The sequence below is a fragment of the Micropterus dolomieu genome, linkage group LG07 (genome assembly GCF_021292245.1).
Source record: "Micropterus dolomieu isolate WLL.071019.BEF.003 ecotype Adirondacks linkage group LG07, ASM2129224v1, whole genome shotgun sequence".
Classification (NCBI taxonomy): domain Eukaryota; kingdom Metazoa; phylum Chordata; class Actinopteri; order Centrarchiformes; family Centrarchidae; genus Micropterus; species Micropterus dolomieu.
Genome location: NC_060156.1, coordinates 25,191,411 through 25,217,565, shown reverse-complemented (window position 1 = coordinate 25,217,565; position 26,155 = coordinate 25,191,411). Strand labels below are relative to the sequence as shown.

At 40.2% G+C, this 26,155-nt stretch overlaps 1 protein-coding gene across 3 annotated transcripts in view; it reads right to left on the bottom strand.

The window, feature by feature from the left end:
* Positions 1 to 26,155, bottom strand: part of raph1a (Ras association (RalGDS/AF-6) and pleckstrin homology domains 1a) — a 66,958-nt gene that overhangs the window by 29,826 nt on the left and 10,977 nt on the right. For all 3 annotated transcript variants that reach the window (XM_046053394.1, XM_046053395.1, XM_046053396.1), the window contains exons 2-8: positions 18,482 to 18,548; positions 4,240 to 4,374; positions 3,916 to 4,024; positions 3,646 to 3,785; positions 3,095 to 3,337; positions 1,337 to 1,489; positions 479 to 655 (exon numbers count right to left, since the gene is read on the bottom strand). In XM_046053394.1, the coding sequence (XP_045909350.1) occupies positions 479 to 655; positions 1,337 to 1,489; positions 3,095 to 3,337; positions 3,646 to 3,785; positions 3,916 to 4,024; positions 4,240 to 4,374 (957 nt within the window). In that variant the 5' untranslated portion in view covers positions 18,482 to 18,548. The remainder of the gene's footprint in view (positions 1 to 478; positions 656 to 1,336; positions 1,490 to 3,094; positions 3,338 to 3,645; positions 3,786 to 3,915; positions 4,025 to 4,239; positions 4,375 to 18,481; positions 18,549 to 26,155) is intronic.

The following is a 26,155-nucleotide window of genomic DNA, read 5'->3' as shown; positions in this document are numbered from 1 at the left end:
GAGTGACCCATTCCAGTACTGTGTGTTTTCTAGTATTTTCTTCCTATATTTTAAGTGGAATTATCAGCTGAAGCACATAATCTCTTCATAATCTGCTTGAAATGATAGAAGACTCGGCATAATCCCAGACAGTGGACAGGTTTTAGTGAGGTAGATCCACTCAAAATACCACCAGTCCTGCTGCTAAACACCTGAGTATGAGATTAGCACCGAGGTAGACTGTTGTGATGGCAGTCACCGGTCAACATCTGGTTAAATAAGGAAGGGAAACAGTAAAAATAAATCCTCCCTTCAGGAAGGTGAGAGGTGTTTCTGTTATTTCACCTACTGTCACTGATATAAATGGACAATATAATCCAATACAGTTCAATCACACGGTGGAATAAACACCTCTTTAATACTGTTTCAACAAAAACTGAACATACAAACATACAAATCATCCATTCATTCTTTTGCTCATCAAAAGTGGGGCTTGTACCTCTGTGTTGTGATGAACGTGAATGGCTCCTTCAGCTGAGGGCATAACTGAAGACTGCTGACTGTCTGATTCACTGTGAAGAACACTGTCCAATGAGTCCATGGAAGAAGCAGAGTTAACAGAAACCCTGGAGGCTGAGGTGACGGAGGAGCGCGCGGACTGAACAATTGAACGCGCCTAAAGTGGCACAACAAGAGAAAGAGAAGGGAAATCAGTTTGGAAAACTTTATACTTTACTTTGACATCAAAATTATCTTATCTCTAAGCAAAGTCTAGACATCATGCACCCAAGCCTGGAGTGAACTTTGCATTAGCTTTATGAACAATGTGATAGGATTTATTAATTTTTTTTTTAAAAAAGGTGTCAACCCACTATTTAGTCCACTGAATAATACATGCTGCATGGCTTCAATTTCCTCTAACATCACCATGATCCTGTCTTCCAAAAGGTTTGCTTTTCTCTTTTGGTCCTCATTTGTGTTAGCATACTATAACGGGGAATCACTGGCTGTAGGGCTGTCAACTTCAAGTAATTTGAGATTTTTACAGGTGTGTAAATTACAAATGGGCTTCTTAGATCCTGCATAAGCAATGTTTTTCATGCTCAGCATCTTCTATGAATTGAATGTAAGCACACCATCAGAAATTACTTTGAGACTAAGTTCATGTATAAATCCAGGTCCCAGGTCACACAGACTTTATAGCTCCAAATCCTAAAGATCCTAGTTTAGTGATACAAAATTAAAAAGCTCAAAATACTATAAAGTAATCAACTTGATATTTACCGCATTTTTATTCATGAACTGTGAAGAGGGATCAACACATAAAGAGGCTGAGGTCACTTGAAACTTAGTTTACCTCATGTTCACTGACTGTGCCGACTGATCCTGTGCGTCGATGTTGGCGCTGAGAGGATCCAGGCCGCCGCATTGTGGCTGATGTATAGGAGGAGGCGGAGCTAAGAGAGTGGGATGAGGTCTGCCGAGCAGCTTCATCCATACTGAGAGACGCCTGATGGGTAAGCAGAGACCGAGGACAGCAGGTAAAGGTCAACCTTATCCATCATACAAAAATAACACAAGTGAACACATCTGACCAGGTACGCTGGTCGAAGAGCATATGTGTCATCCCTCACACCTCTGGATTAATTAATCCTTTTCACCAAAGTTGTGGTTGTGTAATCTCACGTAGCAAGGTCTGATCAAGCTCATGGCTGCAACATTAAAAAATGATTTTGATGGTTGATCAGAACATACCTAATTTTATTTCAAGGGGTTCACCTCAGCAAATCGGCACCTCCGCACAGCTACGCTCAGTCTGTCTGTACCGCCAAAGTCCTTTTAGGCAAATCTTGCCACTCGGGCGCCATCTTGGCAACGCCTCTGGTCAGCTATTTCGGACTAACGAGACCAGGCTGCTATCTGAATGAATGGGGAGAGAGCCAGAACTGCACTTGTACTGGTCACTGGGACATAAAAACTGCATGAATCGAATCAGCAGTAAAATCTAATAAAAATTGCTGAAGAAGTTTCACAACTTAGCTCCAAAATAAGGTTTAAAATGCGTTTTTCTGGTTATACTTCTACAATGCTTGCGTCACCACTTCCACATACGCGCAGTAAAACAGACCCTTACGTCAGTGGAACCACACGATTGGCTGAAATATGTTTCCCGCTTTGGCTGTTAAAAGCAGACAATTGGCTTTTTAGCGGGAGGGGTGGGATAACCTCCATCTTTGCCGTTACGGGTTTTCCCCTTAGAGTTGTAGCCAGCCTGGTAACATGCTTCAGGTCAAGACAGTGGGCCTTGAGAGTGGGGGCCTTAAAGAGACAGGAGCATCTACAGCTTGTTTCAGACAGAGGCTGAAATGAAGGCCTACATGAAAGGCCAGTATAAGAGAAAATAATTATTTTTTAAATGCAGTATAAAAAGGTCTCCTTTAACGAAAACTGCAGCAAATTCAAGTATGTAGTGTTAAATAACTGAATGTATTTGAATCCTATTCATACAGTTCTCAGTAAGTATGTATTTAACCGTGTGTTTAGTACTCTGATGGTTGTTTGGAACACTGTCATGTTTCAATGCACCATCGTTTCCTCCATGAAAGTATTGGTTTTCAACCCAGACAATTTTATCTTAACAGGAAAAATAGAGTATCTAAAAAGGTTGCAGCAAAACACTGACCACAGTTGGGTAGAAATCTATTTTTCAACCACAAAAACACTGAAACAAGTTTCCTTCTTTGCTGAGCAGCGGAACAAGGCTCTGCCTCCAGTTCTCCCGGACCTATTTTGATTTGTTTGCAGTATCAAGAGAGCCCACTCTGCCCCTTAATGCTTCAACTTCTCCACACTTCCATGCTTTTGATGAGGCAATGATTGATTTGTCAAGTTTACTTGAAGTTTTAAAATGTTTACCTCTCGCTAACAACTCCCCCCTAAGGCCAAGGAGTCTTTACAAAAGCATTTTTATTGCTTATGTTATAAAAAAAACCTTTGTTTTTGTTGAAATGAATGATGGATATAAAAATGGCACATACATAGATAAGGATAAATGACAAAAATATCACTCACGCAGATTTATTCTTATAAAACACATTTCCACACTAGCACACACCTTCTCCAGCTGGGCAGTGATGTCGTCAAGACTGAAGTTAGAAGCCAGCGCCGGTCTCCCATGATGCCCAGCGGAAGCTCTGATGGTGCCAGCGGGTGAGGCTCTAGTACTGCTACTGCTACTGCTCGCCCCGCTGCTGCCCCCCCCACCACTCACACTGTTACTACTGCTTCCACCACCACCACTGCTGCTACCTGCTGGATGCTGCCTGCCGCTGCGCCCTGCTGGAGGCTTCTGACGGACCTGGAGATGGAAAGAAAGAGTGCAGAAAGACTCGAAACAAAGCTTTTCTGAGACTGAAGAAACAGAAAAGGCATTCCTCATATTTTATAAAAAGAAAGTATTAACCAAAACATTTAAGCTGCCTTAAAACAACTTGATTTGAATAAACCTCTACTTGGAGAAAAAAAAAAAAGACATCTCAATGACTTTCTGCTTTCAATATTCAGGAAATGCTCATCAAGGACAGCAACAAGAAATGTGATTATAACCGATGAATGATGGCCAAAACTCACACTATGAACACAAGCTCATATTCTGTACACGTGTACCTTGGTGTCGGTCAACCCCAGGCGAGCCATGCTGCCAATGCTGTTGGGTTTGGCGTTGACGGTGCTGAGTTCCTGTTCGATCGAGCTAAGATCAGCCATGAGAGCATCAAGATCCACGTTCTCCCCCTGATTCAACGCCTCTGCGGACAGAGAGATATCAGGATGTGAGATGTGGAGGAGAGAGAGACAGGCAGACCATAACAGAGCAGGAGAGGAGGAAAGGAAACCAATCAAACTGCGAGTGAGGAAAGGCATCTGTGTGGGGCTGACCGTTGATGTTGTAGATGGAGAATCTGTAGGAGAAGTTGGCCATGTTGGTCTCTTGTCTGAGAGGAGCTTTCTGCTGTGGGGGTTGCTCAGGGCGGCCATCATCCAGACTCTGAATAGACAGAAGAAGAAGAAAATGAAGTGTGTGCAACACCCATTTCACATTTTTGCATGTTTGTGTGCCAAAAACCCAATCATCCATATATTTTCAGCAGGCTGGGATCAGATTTCATTTGACACAATATTGAAACAATGCTTCTGTAATGATTACAGTACATGCCACAGCATCTGATTTCTTGCAGATTAGCTCTGGACTAGAGCGTGTACCTGTGTGAGTTTGTCGAGCTCTCCCAGCCAGGCTCCAAACATCTTATCCAAGTCCTTGTCCTCCTTATCACTGTCGTCCTCTTCCTCCTCCTCTTCCTCCCTGACCTCCACCTCCTCATCTGATAATTGATCCATCTAAGGAGATGACAAAAGGAGGAAAAGAAAAAGAAACACTGGTTAATTCCTCAATTCCTGTTTCAAGACACAGCATGATCTCTCGGCTCCATCTAGTGGCCAACAGTTTGTGGCACCATAACTGTTCATATTGCATTCTGATTTCACTCCCCTGATTGTCTAAATGTTATCAACATTCATGATCCACAGTTGATGCTTCCTTTTCATTTTGGGGACCCTCTGGCCTTTCCTTCGGGCAGGTTACATCTTTCACAACAAAAACCAAAATGAAAAGACAAACAGAGCACATTTATGCCCCCTGGGGGTAAACATCTAACGGTTAAAGTTCTAAAGATTATCAACATTGTCAGTATACTTTTAGTACTTTTGTATTGTGGGGCGCAATCAACACTGCAGCCAGACCGGTTATAGACCGTCTTGTTCTTTGACCCTGGGACCTTTTGTCTTCACGGTGTGTTATTCCGCATATTTCTGACATTTTGCAGCCATACTGGCTTTGTGCTGAGCAAAAATAAAATAATGTTGAACATATTTAGAACAATAAAAAACACAAAGACTTTATGTTAACATCAGAATGTCAACAACACTTGCAGGAAGACAGAGTGGTCTGTTCCACAGTCTAAAAATAATGGTAAAAATAATCAACATGATTTAAAACAAAAGAATACACGAAGCATGACAAGGAAATTCAGGGGAAAGGTTATGAAAGATTAAGACTGTGTGTGTGTATAAACCGTTTATGTAACCGCACTGAGAACAAGTCAACACACTTTTGGAAAGAGAGTGTGATTAATGATGGCAAAAATTGTCCTTCACACACACACACAGTTATGAAAATATATGTGGCTTCAAATAGATTACACAGCGACAAAGACACACAGCAGCTGTTGAATTCTTCTCTGTGTTGACAACCAGTAGCAAACAGTTTTCCACCCTATACATGCAAACTAAAAACGTAGGCTAGCTAAGTTTTTGAAGTATAGAATGCATGAAAACCTTCTGCACACTGATTTGACCCTGTTATTAAATTTGAAGATAAAGCCACAATTTAACTTAAATGTAATGTTAAAAGTATAGTTAGACATTTTTGGAAATATGCTTACTCACTTTCTTGCTGAGAGTTATTTGCAAGTTACATATAAATGCTGCGTTCCAGGCAACTTGGAAATTTCCGTCCTCCAACTACAAAAAAAAAAATATCTACCCCGACTTCACGAGTAACAGCTGAATGACATCACACAACAATGGCAGCTCCTATGAAAGCACACATAAAACAAACTAAAGGGCAATATAAAGTATATTTCCATGTATTTAAATTAAAATAATTCAAACTATCATATAGTAAAACATGTTCTGCATGAAAATTGATCTATAAATGTTTTGCCATTGTCATTAGGTAGCTGATTACAGTAAAGAATCTCTGAAAGACATCTTCTCTTCAAAAGAGATATTCAATAAAATATTAAAAACGCCAAAACATTTGGAAACATTAGGACACTTACTGTCTTTTGAGGATTATCACTTCAGTTACTTGCTTTCATTAAAATGGACATAATTTTTATTAACACCAAGGGCAGAGCTGAGGTTGCAACTGGGTGTACACCTGACAAAGAGTTTGTCATGGTCAGCTATGTATTTCATTCACTTTCGGCGTCAGGCACCACCATGCACCTGGAACGCTTTGAGGTTCAAAGTCGGATATTTCTACTTGGACATTTCCCAGTTCTGACTGGTCTGGAACGCGGCATAAGATCCAGCCAGGAGACAGTTAGATTGGCTGAGATTAGATCCAGAGGGGAAACTGCTAACCTAGTGCAGTCCAAAAGGTAAAAAAAATATCTGCCTACCAAGCTATTATATATTATTTTTTTTTTATATCTGTACAGAAACTGAAGTGTATAAAAAAACAAGTTGTGGTTTTAAGGGGGATAATGTGCCGAACTAGCCTTTGTTTTGTCATCACCATGAGGATTATTTTTAACCTTTGGACAAAGCCAGGCTTGCTGTCGTCCCATGTTTCCAGTCTTTATGCTGAACTAAGCTAACAGCCTGTAGTTTCATAATATGATATTACAGCGTTCATCTAACTCTCGTCCAGACAGCGAATAAGTGTCTCACCTCTCACCTCTCTTCCTTATACTCCAGTTCTCTTTGCTCGCTATGCTCTCCTCCTCCAATCTGTATTCCATTCTCTAACCTCCTCCTTTTTCCTCTCCTCCACATCGCCACCCAGGCGACCCCAGAGTATCGCCCAGGGCCCAGTGTGCTATTCCAGGGTTGCCGTTTTGTCGTTGCCCCCCTTGTCTCTCTCTGGGGAGGGACAGCCAGCCAACACACACACAAGATTAGAGAGCAAAATGTCACACACCCACATACAAACACATTGAACCCCCCCCCCCCCCCACACACACACACACACAAGCTGAGGAGCGGCGCTACAATTAGATCCCTGTGGTTAGCAAGGTCTGTCATTTAGACTAGAGGATAGGGCGAGTGTGTGTGTGTGTGTGTGTGTGTGTGTGTGTGTGTGGTTTGGGGACCGTTGAGGGACTAGAGGAGCGTTGCGAAAACTCTCACAGCTGCGCTCTTGTACAACAATCTGCTGTTTTCACCCAGGCCAAGGTTGGATGCAGGCCAACAATGTAACCTTTTTTCTTTGCATGCACAATCTCAATGAGAAGAAAATTCACTTCCCGTTGTATCTAAACTCAGCCAGCTCCTCGCATGGAGCTTTGTCTCGGAGTGGAAGAGAACACGGACGACAAAAACTGCTGCATGCAAACCTGCTTCCAACCACATTAATAATGAAATTGTGGTCCATTTTTTAAGGTTCATAATGCATGTGGGTGTGTATGTAATAGGTAATTATTATTATTTATCATCCTTCTACATAATTATATGAATACAAGTTTCTCTTATTATTATAGCCCAATATTAAAACGTATGTCTCAAAGTGCTGTACATATTTGACCAAAATGTGTCGTAGCGTGAAAGCTTAAAGTTGCACTAATCAATATTTTCATACTAATAACTGATCAAATGAAAAGTGTAATATGAAAGGGGTCACTCATAGTGATGACCCCTTCAGGGTAAGTACCCGTCTCTTCCCCTTAAGGAGGATTACAGCAGTATCAAGACCTTGCTGGGAGGTGGCATTCCTGGTGGATCTGCAAGGTGGTTTTGCCAAGTTTCCCAGCTATCTTTGATTTTGGGACAGGAGGGACACCAAGGTGCACTACCACAGGCGGGACTGCCCTCAGCGGACCGAGTTCTCTGTGGGGAGGAACAATGTTAAGTGGGAGCACTGGTGGACCACTGAAAGGTGCTGATGCCACCACTGCGCATCAGAATCAAAGACCTTGTGAAACAATTTGTCAGAGCTCTAGATAAGGAATCGGCAGCTGTCAACAACCTTCAAGACTTCTTCCCTAAGCTGCCTGAGGCAAAGATCAAAGCCGGTGTATAAATGTTAATTTGTATTCATACGTTGCTTCTTTCTGACTTTATGTGAACGAAAACACACAAATTTGCCCATTTTCTTATTGGAAATTTCAACATGTCACTCTCCTGGTCACAAAAGCAATGTTTGTGGGGAATAATAACTTTCTTTACTTCTGAGAGATAAGCAATTAGGAAATAACACTTACTAATCAGGAACAAAAAAGAAAATTTGTTACATGGTGTAATGTAGTTGCAAACAAGTCCTATCTTCAGATCTCATCAACGTGTATTCATGGACACTGCGGTGTCTGCAGAAAAGCATTGTCTGGATGAATTTAACTGTTAGAAAAATCAAACCCAGAGGTTAAAAAAAATATAAAATAAAAGTTAAACATTTTAAAAATTTGGCCATCTCTGTATTCTGCTGGTTAATGTTCAACTGTGTGTCAGATAGCAGTTGAATACACCACCAGAAAGAAAACCAGAACTCTGTTTTGTCAAACAGAGCTGAGACAGCAAGTCATACTGATGGGCTATAAGTGCTGTGCGTGTGTGTCCAAAGTAAACAGTAATTACTTTACTGCTGCAGCCACACTCCTCCTGTCTGTCAGACTGAAACCATGCAATCATACTCCCATCCTTCTTTCCTCCTACTTCTCTTTATTTTTTCTTTCCCTTAATTTCTCTCCCTTCTCCCTTGTCTATTACTGTTTTTCCTCCCCTTTCTCTCCCTCCAAAACCCTTCTCCCTCCTAACGCTTTAAAGAGAGCAAGTTTAAAACTAAACTATACGGGTTTTCAGCAGACACAATCAGCTGCTCCTGTAACCACACTGCAAACTACCACAGATAGGAAGTGACCTTAACCTCAAAACTCTGACCTTTAACCCCTCACAAAATATAGAGTAAGACTGCTGTAGTGTGGCAGAGAGGAGGTGTGGCTCATACAGTGTTACAGGCTATCACACAGGCTATCCAGGGTCCCTGTGTCAACCCGGGACATTAAACTCTAGAGAGGAGGAGGAGCCCTTGAGCGACCCACTGCATCTGTATTGGGCAGCTCCCAGTTTCCCACAGTGCTACACAGAGCCTCAACTGGTCCACTGCCACAACAAAACAACAACAGAGAGGGCTTTAAAGTTCCTTCAACTGCATTCAATATGGCCTATTCCCACGGCTCTATATCAGGACATCACACACACACAGAACGGTATTTTTAGGCCTGGTTGGGTTTTTGTAAAGCGAAGCTATAAATCAGATCCAGAGAAAAAAGAAGCAATGAGTGAATCCACAGAGTAAGTTGAGATGTTTCTCTCTCTCGCTCTCACACACACAAAATAATTTACAGTGCAAAATCTTTACGAGACTTTCAAAATTTATGAGAAACTATTTCCTTCCAATTCCTCAGTTCTTCCATTTGCCTCAACAATAGCTTCAAAAGAAAACCTTCAGTTCTATCTTCACAACAGACATAGAACAGTTTACTTTTTGTATCAACTCTTCTGCCAAAATTACTCTTGCTGACAATGAAGCAAAGCACATCTAACATTACACAACAAACCAAATACATTTACATTTATTCATTTAGCTGACCAAAGTGACTTACAGTTGCTATACATGTCAGAGGTCGCACGCCTCTGAAGCAACTAGGGGTTCAGTGTCTTGCTCAGGGACACAGGTCTCCCACACCAAAGACAGGCATCTTATCTATGCGCCATCACCCCCTGTGTGAAAACAGGTGGTGGCGCATTATCAATCAAATAGATTGATAAAATGGTTCTACTACAACATGTTTTATTTTAGCTCCTCACAGAATTGAGGTTTTGATGTCATCTTTCACACTCAGCTAAAAGCTGTAACTAAACCACACACAGTGTCTTTGTATTCATTTTTGTCTTGCCAGGGTACATAATTAGCCCGAGGAGTCACACTGTGACATCAATTACAGGAGCTAGCCTGTGTGTGTGTGTGTGTGTGTGTGTGTGTGTGTGTGTGTGTGTGTGTGTGTGTGTGTGTGTGTGTGTGTGTGTGTGTGTGTGCGCGCGCCAGGCCATGCGAGGCTGCCAAGTCAGACAGTGATTCCGCAGTGAAACTGTTTTATGCTTGCTGCTCTCTCTTTCACTCAAGACACATGTGAGATTGCTGTACTAGAGTGCTCTAGTCTGGAAATCTAACTCAATGTGTAGACGCAAGCTAGAAAACACAGAGTGGACTTTCAGGATGTTCAAAAACCAGATTTCAAGACCTGGAGTTCATCAACCAGATCAAACACGAGAACAACCACCACCATTCATAGACAAACAACCACTCACACTCACATTCACCCCTAAGGACAATTTTAGAGACACCAATTAACCTAGCCTGCATGTCTTTGGATGGTGGGAGGAAGCCAGAGCACCCAGAGAGAACCCACGCAGACACGGGGAGAACATGCAAACTCCACACAGAAAGGCCAGGGCAACCGGGGTTCAAACCCACAACCTACTTGCTGTGAGGCAACAGTGCTAACCACTGCACAACCACGCTTTGTAAATTCTTTGAGGAGCAAGTAAATCTTCAACAATAAGCATTAAATACACTTCTGACAGACTCTCATCCAAACCAAGCCCTAGTTCATTTAATGCCATTGCCCTGTCACTTTTTCCTCTTCTTATTATTTTTTTTGTTTTTACAACCATACACACAAGCCTCCAACTCTGAAGGTAAGAACAGCATGCATAAACACAGCGAAGACAGATTTCCTGTCTCTGTTACTTCTCTCTAATTCCATTACAGCTCATTGACAGGTACGTCATTCAAAGACAAGACTACGCACAAAAAAAAAAAAAGTCTGACATTTCAACCAACATTATAACATTTGACTTGCTCTTCCTGCAGATTCAAATCTAATTTAAGGCAGCAGTTCTTTTACAGCTGTCAGACATGTCAAAATTGTTAACCTCTTCAACCCCAAAGAACCCACTTGTAAGCTTTGCATTACACATTCTTCGAATTTCAATCGATGGCTCAATAGCAGGGAGGAAAATCACATTGACAAGCCAAAATGGGTTTTCTCTGCTTTGGAAAATGGTCTGCAGTTTGAGTAAATTAGCTAAAATATACAAAACCACCAGAATGCTTTTTAATCAGTTAGTCATCTGTGTCTTATATATATAGGTTGAATGATTCATACAGTAATTCATGACTGAGGTGTTTGGAATAACCATTTAGCTAGTATCGCACAGGAAGAAGCATTGAGAGAGGCAGAGGAAGCAGCCTGCTGGTCCAGCAACAATGATATCACTTCCCCTGAGACTTACAGGAGGATTACATCATTTCCTTTTCGTTTCTCTGCATCATATCGACATCTGCCTCCGTCTCTCAATACAAGGAAGGGAGATTAATATGGAGAAAAAGTGTGAGGCAGGGGTAGATTGTGTACTCTGTGGTGCTCTTGTTTTACTTTGCTCAGCTACGCTGTGCTGTTTTTTACCTACACTGCAATATATAGTGTGTTTCTCTTTGTCTTCTACACAGCTGATAGAGAGATGCTGAATTAATAAACTCACTGCGCACGCGGCCACAAAGGTAGTTATCCCCAGCTTATTATACTTCATTTGGGCTACATAGCATGAAGATTTGTTCAGGTCTGTACCTTTTTGGGGGGATTTTTTGTCTCTGCTTAAGGTAGTGGCACTGTGTGAGTCACAAGCACATACATATGCGTGTGTGTATTTGACCCAGCAGATCCCAAGGGTACTCAGCTGCCGCTGTGTAACATGATGCTGACACACACACACACACACACACACACACACACACACACACACACACACAGCAGTGTGTTCCAGAACAGTTGTATTTTTGCTCCAAAAGAAACAAACAAGAGGCAGCAGGAAGTTGATTCTATTCTAACTGAATGGATGGACGTATTAACTACAGCCCGACCGATTTATCCGCTGGCTGATATTATCAGCCGATATGAGCTAATTGCATTTAATCAGCATCGGCTGTTTATAACGGCAGATATATGACAATTAAAAAAGAAACAAAAAGTCAGATCCTTCACTCATGTCATGGGTGTTTCAAAGTTTGCCCCAGCAGAGGGCGACCAGCTGCAGCACCCTTGATAACAACACTGCCTCACCACAAAAAACACAATCAGCTGAGTGACCGGAGTTTACCAGAGCTTACATGCAGCATGTGCCAAACACGCAGAGGGCTGTGTGAGCGGTGAGTCGGTCTTTTGTCATGTTAATTACATGACTTAAATAGTTATAATAAAAACAGACCCAGTCACTTCTCCTCTCCTGAAAACATTCATGACTTGCTAACCCTCCCGTTGTTCTCTGCCCTCTCCCGGCTTCCTACCAGCTCACAGCAGGTTAATGTCACGGTAGCTGGGTGTTGGAAGCTGCTGACAGACGTAACTGTAGATTTATTCTGAAACAGTGTGTCAGTGAACGGTCCACATTTGTCTCTAGTTCATCACTTCTAAATATTCTCTAAAATCACGTAACATTACAGCAGCTAATGCTGCCCGTTGCTAAATTAGCCACAAAGGTAATGCCGTGTTTATCAGAGGAGGAGCGCTAATGTCGTAATGAGCTGTTAAACTATAGTTTCTGACGTATCCTAAATATATCTGCGAGCCGCCTGTCTGCAGTTAGCCGCCATGTCTGAAATGATTAAACCAGAGCAGACATGTAAATAAACGTGAGCTGAACAAGAAAATAACACAGCTTCCTGTAGCTCATCTTTGTGTGACGTTGTAGATGTGAAACGTTGTAGTCAGAGCCGTAACGGCTCTGGTTGTAGTTATAACGTTAGTTAAATGAAATCTCAAAGTTGCAGGTCCTCGTTGTAGAGTCACGTTGTATTAGATGCATTCAACAGCAGCTCACTGTATCATAGACGGCATGATTTAGACAGATTATGAGAAATGGTTTCTCGTAGCTTTGGTTAGAAGAGTGCTGGTAAAGGGATGAACTAGATGTGAATGTGCTATATTGAAATTATGGCAGATTATGTGTAAAGTGAAATACAAATGCTTATTCTCTCTCTGTTTACAGACAGCTGAAAAGGTTCCATGTTCCAGCAACAAATATTTATTGATGTGCAATTGTTTACATGTTCACTTTTTGAGACTGTAATCTATTTTATTAACATAATCCATTTAGGAAACAGTTTTATAGCCCACATACATACCAGCTTTCAAAATTGGCCTGTTCTAAGTGTAGTTTAAACAGTAAAGGGTTCTACTATCCAAATCATTCTCTAAATCTAAATCTCGGCTCATTAATCAGCACTTATTCACTTTAATATCGGCATCGGCCCCCAAAAACCCATATTGGTCGGCCTCTAGTATTAATAAAGTTGGATATGGTGCAGCAGAGTCATCCTTGCTGCCAATTTGCTCCTGTGGCCCAAAACATTTTCCCCATACACCAGCAGGCTGGAAGTTGAGGCGGTGGAAAAGCGGAGGCACAAGTGCTATTCTCAGATTCTTACCAGCACTGGGGCCAAAAAAGTCAAATTTGGCCTTAGGATGGTGCCAGAGGATAGGTAAAGCCGTCAACAGAATGAAAAGGGTTTATTTTAAGGTTAGCAAGAAATCTTAAAGAGATTCCTGTCCCCTATGTTTTGGCCTAAAGTAAATCTGACTGAACTTTTCAGATCAAGTTCATCTTTTTTGAACTTTGACATGCAAATTCGGTCACTGACAGGCAAAGTGTCTTGGTGATGCTGACCTTTAAGGGAACAGAGAGTCCAAAATGGAGGAGGCTAATGTAGCTTATTAGCTATGTTGCATCATCCACTTTTGTTTTTGTTCCTTTGTTCCCACTACAATTGTTTACCAACTTGCTCTGCAAGTAGGCACAACACCACTAAGCTCAGACCGCCACCTATATTGGGAGGACTGACCAGTAGTGCTAGAGGAAAGGTAAAAGTAGACTCTTCTTCTAAGAAACAGAATGACATTGACATGACATTATATTGCCATTGGAGGAAAATTAGGATATTCTTATTCCTGAGGATGATAGCTATATCATATATTATGGCAATCCACCCTAAAGGTTGTTGAGATATTTAACTCTGGACCGACATTGCAATCCCTGGAGTCACTGTGCTACTATATAAAAGCTAAAATGCTGCAGTCAGTATTGTTCTTCATCAGAATTAGCTTTATTGACACAGTACGTGTACACATACAAGGGATTTGACTCTGGTTCCTTACACAGAAAATACAATACTTAATGAAGACAATTTAGTTATGCTATAGCAACATATTTACTGATACTTGGAGTGCTGCTCTACTAATGCCCTCAGCTTCATTCAAATTAAATTTTATCATGATTAGACATTATTCTATATATTTTTACCGTGCCATATGTTGCCAAACCTATACAGCTCGTATAATAAACATAGAAATATGAGCCACTCCCTTCACAAATGCCCACAACCACACACACACAGACTGTGTACATTTATATGTATACACACACCACTTTGATTTGATCATCAGTACTACATGTGCAGTATATGCAGCTGTGTGGGTGCAGCTACACTCACTCCAAAACTGAATGATAACAGGGCAGCATCCCACACACAAACATACACTCCCTTTAAATTTCTGAAAATACTGTCTGATCATCACAAAAAAATGCAACATTTCCAACTAAGTGTTTCCAAACCTTCTCTCTCTTATCTCTCTCTCTCACACGCAAAGTTACTTCACCACTAGCCTTGGGTACTACTGGCTGAAGATGAAGTTTAATTATGTGTTTAAGTGCTCCATACAAGCTCAAACATGATACAGCAGAGCTGTCAAACACTGTATTTAGTATAAAAACTGTTGCCTGAAGCTTCTTGTAATGCAAATAGGTAAAAAACAAGTGTAATTTTTAAATTTTTTTAGTCTATGCAGAACAAGTGTACACACTATAAACATCTAACTCAGATGATATCTGGAATGATGCAAATAAAAATAATTACAAATAATTAACGATAAACTTTATTTATAGAACACTATTAAGCTAGTTCATTGACCAGGTACTTAAGTAAGATTGTCAAATGGTAATGTTACTTCTGCTTGAACAATTTCTAATGGGAGTAATTGTACTTTTACTTGAGTATAGATTTCTAGTACTCTTCCCAGTTATACTGCAGATTAGTAACAGCAGACATGTGAAATGTATATGTATAATTACATGGTATGTGTGTCGGTATCACATACATGTAGTTTGTAAGCAAACAAACAAACAAACAGCTGGGGGAAATGGCTCTATAAAGAAATCGGATCTTGGATTCAACCTGGCAACTTTAAGGAGATGAATTTAAGTTATTACTGTAGGGTTGTGTTAGAGGAAACATTTTAGAAAAAATCTACAATGAATAAAGCAGTAATATGCATTACATTTGTGAATTTTTATTTTATTTTATTTTTTTTTTTAAACAAATGGTGCCCAGGGGCATTTCCAGGTCTCTTGAAACATTGGAGGCTTAGCCCAGCCCAGAAATCTTTCATGTTTTCACCCTCCCCGCTGCCGCCTACCCAAAGTAGGCCTACGTCTATAAAGCAACAGTAAATAACCTCAGCAACTCAATCAATTGTCTAATTTTCTGTTGCTACCTTGTTATGCCAACAGTCAAACTGAACTTTATACCCACTTTATCTCTAAGTCATTGAGCTACATTTTAATTATTAATTATCATAGGCCATATAAATACATTTATGATTTTTATAATTACAACTGATAATAATTAAAACTGATAATATTCTGGGGAATATTTTTGCAGAATAATATTTTGAGACAAAAGTCGTAATATGAGAATAAAATCACAATCTGACGAGAATATAGTCATAATATTTTAACAAAATCTACCCGCCCCACTGCTGTGCATTACCCTGCGTGATTGCTCTGCTGATATGGTAGTAGGCTGCTACTCCCTTTAGACCGTCTGACAGACACAGAGCCCGTCTGGGACTGTAGGCCTACTCGATGAGACGAGAGCACTGCTCTTCATCAGAGGCGGAAACACGAAACTGAAAATACTAGTGATCAGACAGAAATCTCACCACACATCCACACAAACGTTTACTTCAGCACCTTCAGCATTTGAAGCTCACAGCCGTTTCAGAGGGAAACATCCTGGAGCAGAGACAAAGTCCCAAACAGAGCAAAGCGTCTCTGAGCGAGTGGGACAGAGACACAGAGCGACAGGTGTATCATGTTATTCTCTCGCTACTTTGCGGCGGACTGTTTGTGGTGCATATACATTAACTAGACACTGACTGACAACATTTATATCTAAATGTTTTGATTACAGTTTTGTTAAGGACAATTCAGTAGTCGCTGAATGAAGCAAGCAAGGCAAGCAGTAACGGTGAGGGGGTCACGTTAAGTGAATTTCAAACAAAATGTTCCAATATTACTGAGAGTACCATTTGGAAAATATTTTTGTTTGTATTATATTGGGGCTACAGTCACAACATTCAGGGCTAAAGCCCCAGAAAAATTAACAGGCGACGTCGATGATGGTGCCTATCAGACTTTGATAGGAAAACTCTGATCCATGCTACTGTCTCAATAGCACTGTTAGCATTGATGGTAGTTTCACTCTCATTGTAAGCAATATGTCTTCAACATGCAGATCGTATTTTAATTGAATATTTTACACACTCACTGCTAACATGCATTTTTAGGGTTTTTAGGTATTTTTAGGCAATCATGAGGTTAAAATATTTTTGGTAAGCTTCTTGGTTTTAGGAGACAGCACATCCAACACACAAAGGATCACATGTCACTTTCGACTATTAATACCCAACCTCTGCAGGCTGTTACATAAAATGACATGCCTTCTGACTTAAGTGTCCAGGAATTATTTTGTGCTAACCACAGATTTATAATTTTGGCACTTAAGAGTTGGCTATGGGTAAAAGTTGCCACAGAGACATTTAGTTTTCCAGAGAGCTCAACAGGGATGAAACACAAATCTAAAGAATACAGAAGCCTGTAAAAGTCTGGGAGTGATTATTTATCATAGTCACTACAAGAACATTTTGTTTGGAAACCTCTACATAGCTTTCTAACCATCAGTTGTGCTGTGTGCTGCCTGATTTTATTTATTTATTTTTGTTACAATTGGTTATATATTTACGAACTGAATCAGAATAAGTGACATAAATACAAAAATATCGTATGCTACACTAGTGGGGTAATAAATGTTATACAGTATGTCTGAACCAGATGTCAGCCACAATTTTTCCAAACATTTACAACCAGTTTAAATATCATTACAGCCAAGAACTGAAGCAGGATGGCTCAAAAGGTGGTCTGCAAGTAGCTGTAATAAAAGACAGTAGTGGCAATCTTAAATTCTGTCAAAAGCTATTTCATTTTTGGAATATTACCAAATACACTATGTGGCCAAAAGTATGTAGACATTATACCCATACTTTACATGATTGTTGAACATCTCAATCCTATGGGCATTAATCTGCTGCTATGACAGTTACTCTTCTGGTTTCAGGATTTCCATCAGATTGTGGACCCGGCTACAGGAATTTGCTCCCATTCACACACGTGAACATGAGGAATGTAGGCTGCTGATGTTGTGCTGTAAAGCTTTAGTTTTTGTTCCAGTTCATCCTGAAGATGTTGAGTGGGGGTGTGCATCTTCACTGGTCTCACGATTCGATTATCAGGTCAATGATTCGCTACGATTCGATATCTCACCTCAAAGGTGGGAATTTCTAGGTACCTCATCATGATTATGAGAGCTACGATATGATTGTAAAATGAATAGGATAAAGATGTATTTTTCTCACTGTGTGACAAATTGGTACTTTAAAAGCAAAGTATTTGTAACAATCCAAACAACAAGGAATAAATATGCAGTCATAAGAGATGCTAGCTAGCACTATCTGCCTTCACTTCACAACAGACAGACTGTAATTAACAGACACACTGTCCGTTTACAGCCAGACTGAAACGTAGCGCTCATGTTTTCCTCTTCTCCGCTGCTTTCACCGTCACCTACTGCCGCCTATTACACAGCTGTCCTTTGAAGAATGAGGAGAGGACGCTAGCTAAGCGCTACCGTGCTGCACAGTGCGTAGGTAAAAATCATTAGCGTTAGTTGCGCATTGATTTTATTGATCATGTGAAAGTTTAGTAGTTTAGTAGTAGTTTAGTTAAACCGCTAGATAATCGATTATTGAAATTTGTGAATCAATTGAGAATTGTCCAAGTCCGCATCGTGATGCATCTAAAAATCAATTATTTTCCACACCCCTATTGTTGAGTGGGGTTGAGGTCAGGGCTCTGTGCAGGCCAGTCAAATTCTTCCTAAACAAACTAGGACAGGGGCATTGTCTTGTTGAAACAGAAAAGGGGGTTACCCAACCTGTTGGAACAAATAGTTGTCTAAAATATAACTGTAATAATGCTGTATCATTAAAATTTCTCTTAATAGAAGCTGGGCAGCCCAGCCCAAACACAAGACATAGACAAGGAGTATCCAAAAAGGTCCACATACTTTTGGCTATATATTGCGACAGAAGTGGTACACAACTCTGTAAAGCAAACACTATAAAGCACATACCAGCACACATAAACACAGAACAGACGTTTTCACATGTGACAGTGAGGTATGAAATGGTAAGAGTGGTGTATTGCTGTTTACCTTTGGTCTGCTAACTCAGTGCTCAGTCCAGCTCAAACACGGCACAGAGTGGATGAATTCAATCACCCTGCAGAGACCAAGAGAGAGAAAATGTATTATTATACATGATCATATTTCCTTTAGACAGACATAGAAGCAAACACACCGTCTTCCTTCCTGCTGACAGCACCATATGAAAACCACACTGGGCTTCCAACAATTGTTTTTTTGGTTAGGGTGATGGCTAAATATCTGGGGATTGTAAATATAAATAGTTTAAGAGAACACTGTCATTTTGGCAAATACACATTTGACCCAGAGACAGAGGAGAATGCAAGTTCCATCTTTGTGAGTCCAGCACTGATAGCCATCCATTACTTACCTTGGCACAAAGACTGAAATCAGGGGGAAACTGTTAGCCAAGCACTGCTCTCCTTTACAGCCACCCTCTATGTCTTATATTTCTCATTCATTTTCCTTCAGTGAGTCTCTCTTGGACTGCATTTGCAAACTCAGCTCAAATAGGTGACATTTCACAAAATATTCACAGCTCATAATGTCAAAACGTCAACTAGGCAGATTCAATCACGCTATAGGCACGTCTGACCTTTTTCGGGGGTTTATACACAAACACAGTCAGCTAAGAAAGTGTGCGTGTAAAAGTTAAATATGTGTATGTCCGAGGGAGTGTTTTGGTAGTGTGCCAAGCTGTGACATGGATGTCTGTTTTGTGTCTGTCCTCCTTCTACAAACTAACCATGCCATACATACACACAACAATGTCTACATACACTGGAATATTACACTGTTCTGTTCCAAACACGCACAGACTCCAATCCTTGCTTGCATAAGATCATTAGCAGCTCTCATATGATCAGTAGCTGATGGCTGAAACAACAGCACCACTGTTGTTTGGTCAAATACACAGTTATCTGCTCTCTACCGGCGTCCTGCTCATGGGTACATCAGTACATCAATGTTACTCAATAATGGTCCCAGTGCAGACCATCAAACCCAGTCTGGGGGGTTCAACCCAGCAACCGTCCAGTGACAATCCTGAACATGGACAGCTGACAGCAACGTGCAATATTTTTAGAAACAATGCTGCTGTTGTTACTGTCAACAAATCTCACAGGCCTTCCTTCATTGTTGTCCAGAAACTATTGCATAACAAAAGTGTCCACTGCTCAGCCTGAAGGGCTTTCCTTGGTAATGGAAAGATCATACATGGATACAAAGAATGGCTCTTCTGCCCTCACAATGCGTCTAAGTGCACAGCTGTGCCAGCTAAACACACTTCCACTGAAGACTGAAAGCAGTGGCTGGCCGTTGAAGGTTTTTACTGCAATAAACATTGAAAACTATGTTGGATAAAACGCAACAAATTTGAAGATAATGACTAAAAACCAGAAGAATATAAGATATCACAAACAAGAGATTGAAAGAAATGTTCCCTTCAATGCTCATTATTACAGTTTTGTATTTCTCTGTAATGTTTTACAGTGTTAACAATTTTATTATAACATTCTTTCCCAGCACTGGAATTCAAACCATTTAAAAAAATATACAGTACTGTTTCAGAAAATGGACAAGTTAATAGATTTATTTATCAATTAACAAAATGCAATGAGAGAGAACAGAAGAAAATCAAATAATCAGATCAATATTTGGTGAGACCAAATATTAGGTACACTAGATACACTTGCACAAAGTCAGGGGTTTTGTAGGCATATTGCCAGGTGTGTGATTAAACATTTTTACCAAACAGGTGCTAATGATCACCTATCACCTAAAACTGAGTGAGGAACAGCCAAACTCAACTAACAAGGTGAGGTTGCTAAAGACAGGTTACTGTCAAAAATCACACACCATGGCAAGAGTGAGCACAGCAACAAGACACAAGGTAGTTAAACCGCATGAGCAGGGTCTCTCCCCGGCAGACATTTCAAGGCAGACAGGTGTTTCAAGATCTGCTGTCCAAGCTGTTTTGAAGAAGCACAAGAAAACATGCAACACTGAGGACCATATACGCAATGGTCGACCAAAGAAACTAGAGGCTTGAACTAATGAATATTAGTCTAGGAAAGTCTTTTGTCGGGGGGCAGTCCTAATTAATTTACTAAACATTTACCATCCAAAAGAGTCCACACGTAAAGAGTAAAATACACAACTTTAGTTAGACAAAGAATAAATTAGTAGTTACCTAGAATGTTTAGAAGTGAGACGGCTAGTACGGTTAGCACAAAACAGATCACATATCAAAGCTCCACAGCAGTCACAAAATAGCAGTAAAAAATGAGCGTCTGCAGATAAAGGCCTGACATCTGTATTTATAGAATGGATAGAAGCTGCTTCTATACAGATCTGTTGGTGGATGTAATAATGTCAGTTAAACTGCTATGGATCTGACACTGAGTGACGGTGGCAGAACAATTTGCTCCCTCCATGATCTGTTGTACTGAATGTATCCTTCCTTAATGTGGTAAATTTCAGTTGGACTGATGTGGTTGTGACATATAGCTTTACACTTCCATCTCATTCCAGGAATTCAAAACTGATGCGTCATTTAAAATACTTCCTCATCACTCTGTGTTGCAACCGATTACTTCACAGGAAAGTATTAGAAAAAATTAACTAATCAAAATAGCTTGTGGTAGACCATCTGTCCTCTGTAAATATCTCTAAGGGTTTGGTGTGCTGAATGTCTTTGATTGTGGGTTAATCATAACCTCTTTGTTCTATAAACATTATTTTGCAGTTAGCCACTCCTTATGAATACCACTGATTCAGAGTTTCCCCGATATCTTTGTAGATCATCTTTCCTGAAAATATTTTTTGGCTCTTTAGTTTGGGGCTGTTCGTTGTCTTTTGTTGTCTAGGATTTACAGCAAACAGATGGATGGTTTTACCAATCAGTTGGTCTTTCAGAACCCCAAAAACACAGACAAATTAAATCAAAACGATTGAGAATGGCAACTTTATGTTGACCTTGCCCCCTTCGCAAATTGGAAAACCAAAAATATTGTCACTCATCTTATCTTGCAAATATATTTTGCGTGAATATGGTAAATGACAAACATTACTTTTTAGTCTCAAACAATGTTTTGGTAAAATGGCCAAACTTGGATTGTGGGTATAATGCGGCCTGCGTAGCTTAAAGTTCTTTTTTAGGCTTGTAACTAACAATTGTTTTTAATATCAATTAAACTGTCAAGTATTTTATTGAAGGTTGATTGATCAATCGTTTGGTCTAAATATCAGCAAATATTGAAAAATACCCATCACATATTCCTTGGTGATATCATCCTATGTCTTGTTTTGTCTGTCCAAAGATTTTTACTTTCTAATAGGACAAAACAGAGAAACACCTCATCTTAGCGAAGCTGGAACCAGAGAATATTTGGCATTTTTGCCTACAAAAAATAATTGTTTTTCTGTCGATCAACTGATCAAGTAATTGAAGCTGTAATACTTCTGAGATCTTCTCATGGTACATATCTTCAGATTTGAGGGGAAATATCTCAGTGTTGGGTCCTCCATCCATCCATCCATTGTCAACCGCTTATCCTGCTTACAGGGTCGCGGGGGGCTGGAGCCAATCCCAGCTTACATTGGGCGAAACACGAAAGTGTTGGGTCCTATTTTAATTAAATATCCTTTTTCCCGTGCTTACAAGGTCTGATTTTTAGTTGGCTTTCTTGTCTTGGTATGTCTTTTTACTTCTGAGTTCATCTTCTCCTGGTTAAAAAAATAAATGTGTTTCTAATATATTTGCTGAGGCTTTGGTTCTCCTTCCCGGCAGATTGTTGTTGCCTAAGAGGGTGTATTAAAGGGTATTACGAAACAACATGGACTGCCAAAACAGAGGCTTTAAAACCTCGGCCTGAAAATAATAGCTTTACCTCTGCATTATTTCACGCATGATGAGACTTGGACATCTAATTTAAGTGGACTGCACAGTTAATAGTGTGTATAATTGTCAAGATTATACTTTCCACAAACAATATTAAGTAATTGGCAAACTGGGAAACATTTAATTTAAATCATAAAGAAATTGTTCCAACATTTCTAACGCATTGCTCTATCAGTTTGATTCTTCAAAGCATTAAGACAATTAATGACATCACAAACATACATCACTTAGTAACCATCCACCCACATCTTATTTTATTTTGAGTTCAGTATTGCTGCGCAACATCTTATTATGCGACTACAATGTGTCAGCAAGAAGTCTGACCAAGTTTCAAACAATACACAATAAGTTTCAGACCACTCATGAGTGTGTTAAGGGTTGTAGTTACAGATTATGTCCAGAGCTTTTGGGGTTAAAAACAGCAGAGATTCAGCACAGGAAAAGGAAGCTGACACTTCAAAGGCCAGCAGTATACTCCAACTAAAATCAAGTTTGCCCTTTTAAAAATTCTTATGGCATTGCAAGTAAATGCGACTCCAAATCTGATCACCTAATTCAGTCCAGACTTGAAAAGATGTGCATAAACAAGACTGCTGGCCATCACAGTTTAGTTACACAATTTATCACACACCATTATTCAGAACTTAAATGAAAACATTATGTGATTATGATCACATATGACAGACTGTGTCCAACACCAAAGCTACTCAGGGAACTGCAAAGAATCCTTTTAGAATTAGGCTATTTTTTAAAAATTGGGTTAATGTTACATTAATACTGAAGCTGTAACTAGTGCAACGAGTGCAAGTTTAAACTGGTCACGCTGTAGTCCCGTGCTCATACTGGGACTGTTCACTCAACACCACATAACTGGAAGATATGAGTTCATTTGAGCCTGCAGGATATAAACTCTGTGCATGTGTATTACAGTGTTTGTGAGGACATATTTGGCCAGTCCTCACTACTTCAAAGGACTGTTTGAAGGTTAAAACTTAGTTTTAAGGTTTAGGTTGGAATTAGGCATTTAGTTGTGACGCTAGGGGCTTGGGGACGCATTATGCCCATGAGGGTCTTCGCGAGTACGGAAAGACAACTGTGAGAGAGATTCTTGCAGCTGAGAAGTTCAAGGCATAGGAGAGTTAGATAACCCCCCAATGCACCTATTTAGAACAACTTGTCTCTTGACAGCAGACAGTTTAGTCTACAGCAGCTCGAGGTCACAGACATATAGAGAGACAGATTGACATTTTAAATCACTTACTCCATAGAGTATCTCTGATGCTGGATCACTATGAATAGCATTCAAAACATCAGATGTCGTTACTGATGCAAATTTAACAGAATTTACTATGCCAGAGTCAGTGCCTTGCTGCTGAGCTGCAAGAAGTAATTACATACTGGTCTGCTTGGTAACTAGATAACACACATACTCACAGCCCACCTAAAACAGCACTGCCTACTTGCAGTGACACTACACACACACACACACACCCACACCCACACACACCCACCCTCGGGTTAAGTCTGCTGCCTGCTTTTTTTATTTAAATGGGGCACAAGCTGCCAGCACTGGAGGGCAGAATAAATGGAATATAATAGAATTGGTACTGCTCTGTTGGCAGTGCAGTGTGAAATTCAGTGTTGTAAATCAACGTTTGAATAATGTCGCTTAACAAGGGGAAAAAAAATGAGAAATGAGACCTAATGCTAACAAAGCTATGATTTAAAAGAAACATGTTTGACTTGGTGACAGCTGGGTGTCATCTCCAAAACATCAGCTTTTCAGGAAGTAAGTAGATGCTCTCACACTGTTAGGGCATTTCCTCTATTTCCAATCTGGCATGGGGGTTGCTGGTTACTTTTAGCTGATACATCAAGTTTTTAGGGTTAGGGTTAGGTATGTATATGCCAGGTTTGCATCTCTCCATAGGCTGACAAAGTATATAAATAAGTTTGGATTAAATTAATTAATTAAAATATTAAATAGTTGCCTGCATGACAACACATGTTCGCCACTTAGGCCATTGTCAATTACAGCTAAACTATTAAGAAATTATTATCCAGCAACAATTTTATTGATTTAAATGTTTGTTTTTTGTAATTTTGCCAAAATGTGAACATGATTTTGTCTTCTTCTTGTGTTAGAGAGTGGGAAAAAAATGGAGGTCTGGGAAACTGTGATGGGCATTATTTTCTTTTTTCCCCTACTGCTTTCTGATTTTATAGAACAAATGATTAAAATCAAGAAAATAATCCGCAAATTAATTGATAATGTCAACATAGTTTGGGTAAGGGCAGGAAACTTCATGTTTTGAATAAATGGCATATCACAAGCCAGGGTGGCAACCCCTTGCTGCAAGGATGGAGCGAGGTGGCACTATAAAACAACTAGTAAAACCACCTCAGTCTGCATCCACACACTGAACTCTGATGGGTGGCAGCTAATTGTGAAAACCTTTGTTAAGTCTTGGAGTTGAGAACACAGTTTCAGAATGACCAACCTGATTATGAGCCCGCACAAAAGCCTTTGAAACCAAGGTGTTAAGAGAATCCTTGTAATCACCATTCTCACACACACACGCAGTATTGCTGCAGTAGAGTCGGTCGCACTGCAGAACTGTCAGGCAGAATAACAGCACTCTGCTTAGCTGCTTTGACACACACACACACACACACACACACACACACACACACACACACACACACACACACACAGAATACCATCTACGTACAAGGTCACTGAGCTACTGGGTTAAACCACTGCTAAGGGGAGGATGAGGAGGACGAAGAGCAAGAAAGACAGTGAGGCTGCAAGGTTGACTGCATCTGTGTCTGTATCCAGCGTACACTTGAGATTAGGGATGCACGAGATTGGATTTTTGCCGATATCCAATGTGCCAATATTTTGCAACTCATTCTGGTCGATTGCGACATCGATATTTGCACGTATTTTTTCCACCTAACCGCAGAGAACATCAAGTCTTTCCTGTATTGGAATGAATATATTATTATACCTAATCTTATCATAAAGACTCACTGGCAGTGAATGTACTCATTAACTGTGCAAAATAAGAAAACTACTGCTGACAGGTTCTTTTATCTGGTACCTGTTTTTCTTTCTTCTTCTCAAATCTGTCATAATGATCGAGATGACTGCTCTTAACATAGGCAATTAAATTTGTGTTGAAGGAATGCGATTTGGCTCCTCCTTGCATGACTAACGCAAAGCAATCATTGCAAATAGCAAATTAAAGCGTCATCTTATCTGCCTATAGGCTGAAATTTTCACCGTCATCACCGTATATCAATTTTCATGCCTTTATCAGTCAACACCAATGATGTGCCGATATGATCGTGCATCCCTTCTTTACATTAGGACAAAACACAAAGAAGGACCCAGTGGTCTTGGATGATCGGGTTTTACGGTTTTACGGGTCAGTCAGTTAAGCCCTAGTGGAGATTGATGTGTGACTGGATTCAGAAAAATCTAGTATAGGTAAAATGCTATGTTCAGGTTATTAAGAAAATCGGACTCCATCCATCCATCCATCCATCCATCCATCCATCCATCCATCGTCAACCGCTTATCCTGCGCACAGGGTCGCGGGGGGCTGGAGCCTATCCCAGCTGACATCGGGCGCAAGGCAGGGTACACCCTGGACAGGTCGCCAGTCCATCGCAGAGAAAATCTGACTATTATAGTTAATTGGAAAATGTACTGCTTTTCTCAAAGTTGAATATTTTCCAGTAGAATTTTTGCTCTCAGTCACTATTTTTATTTA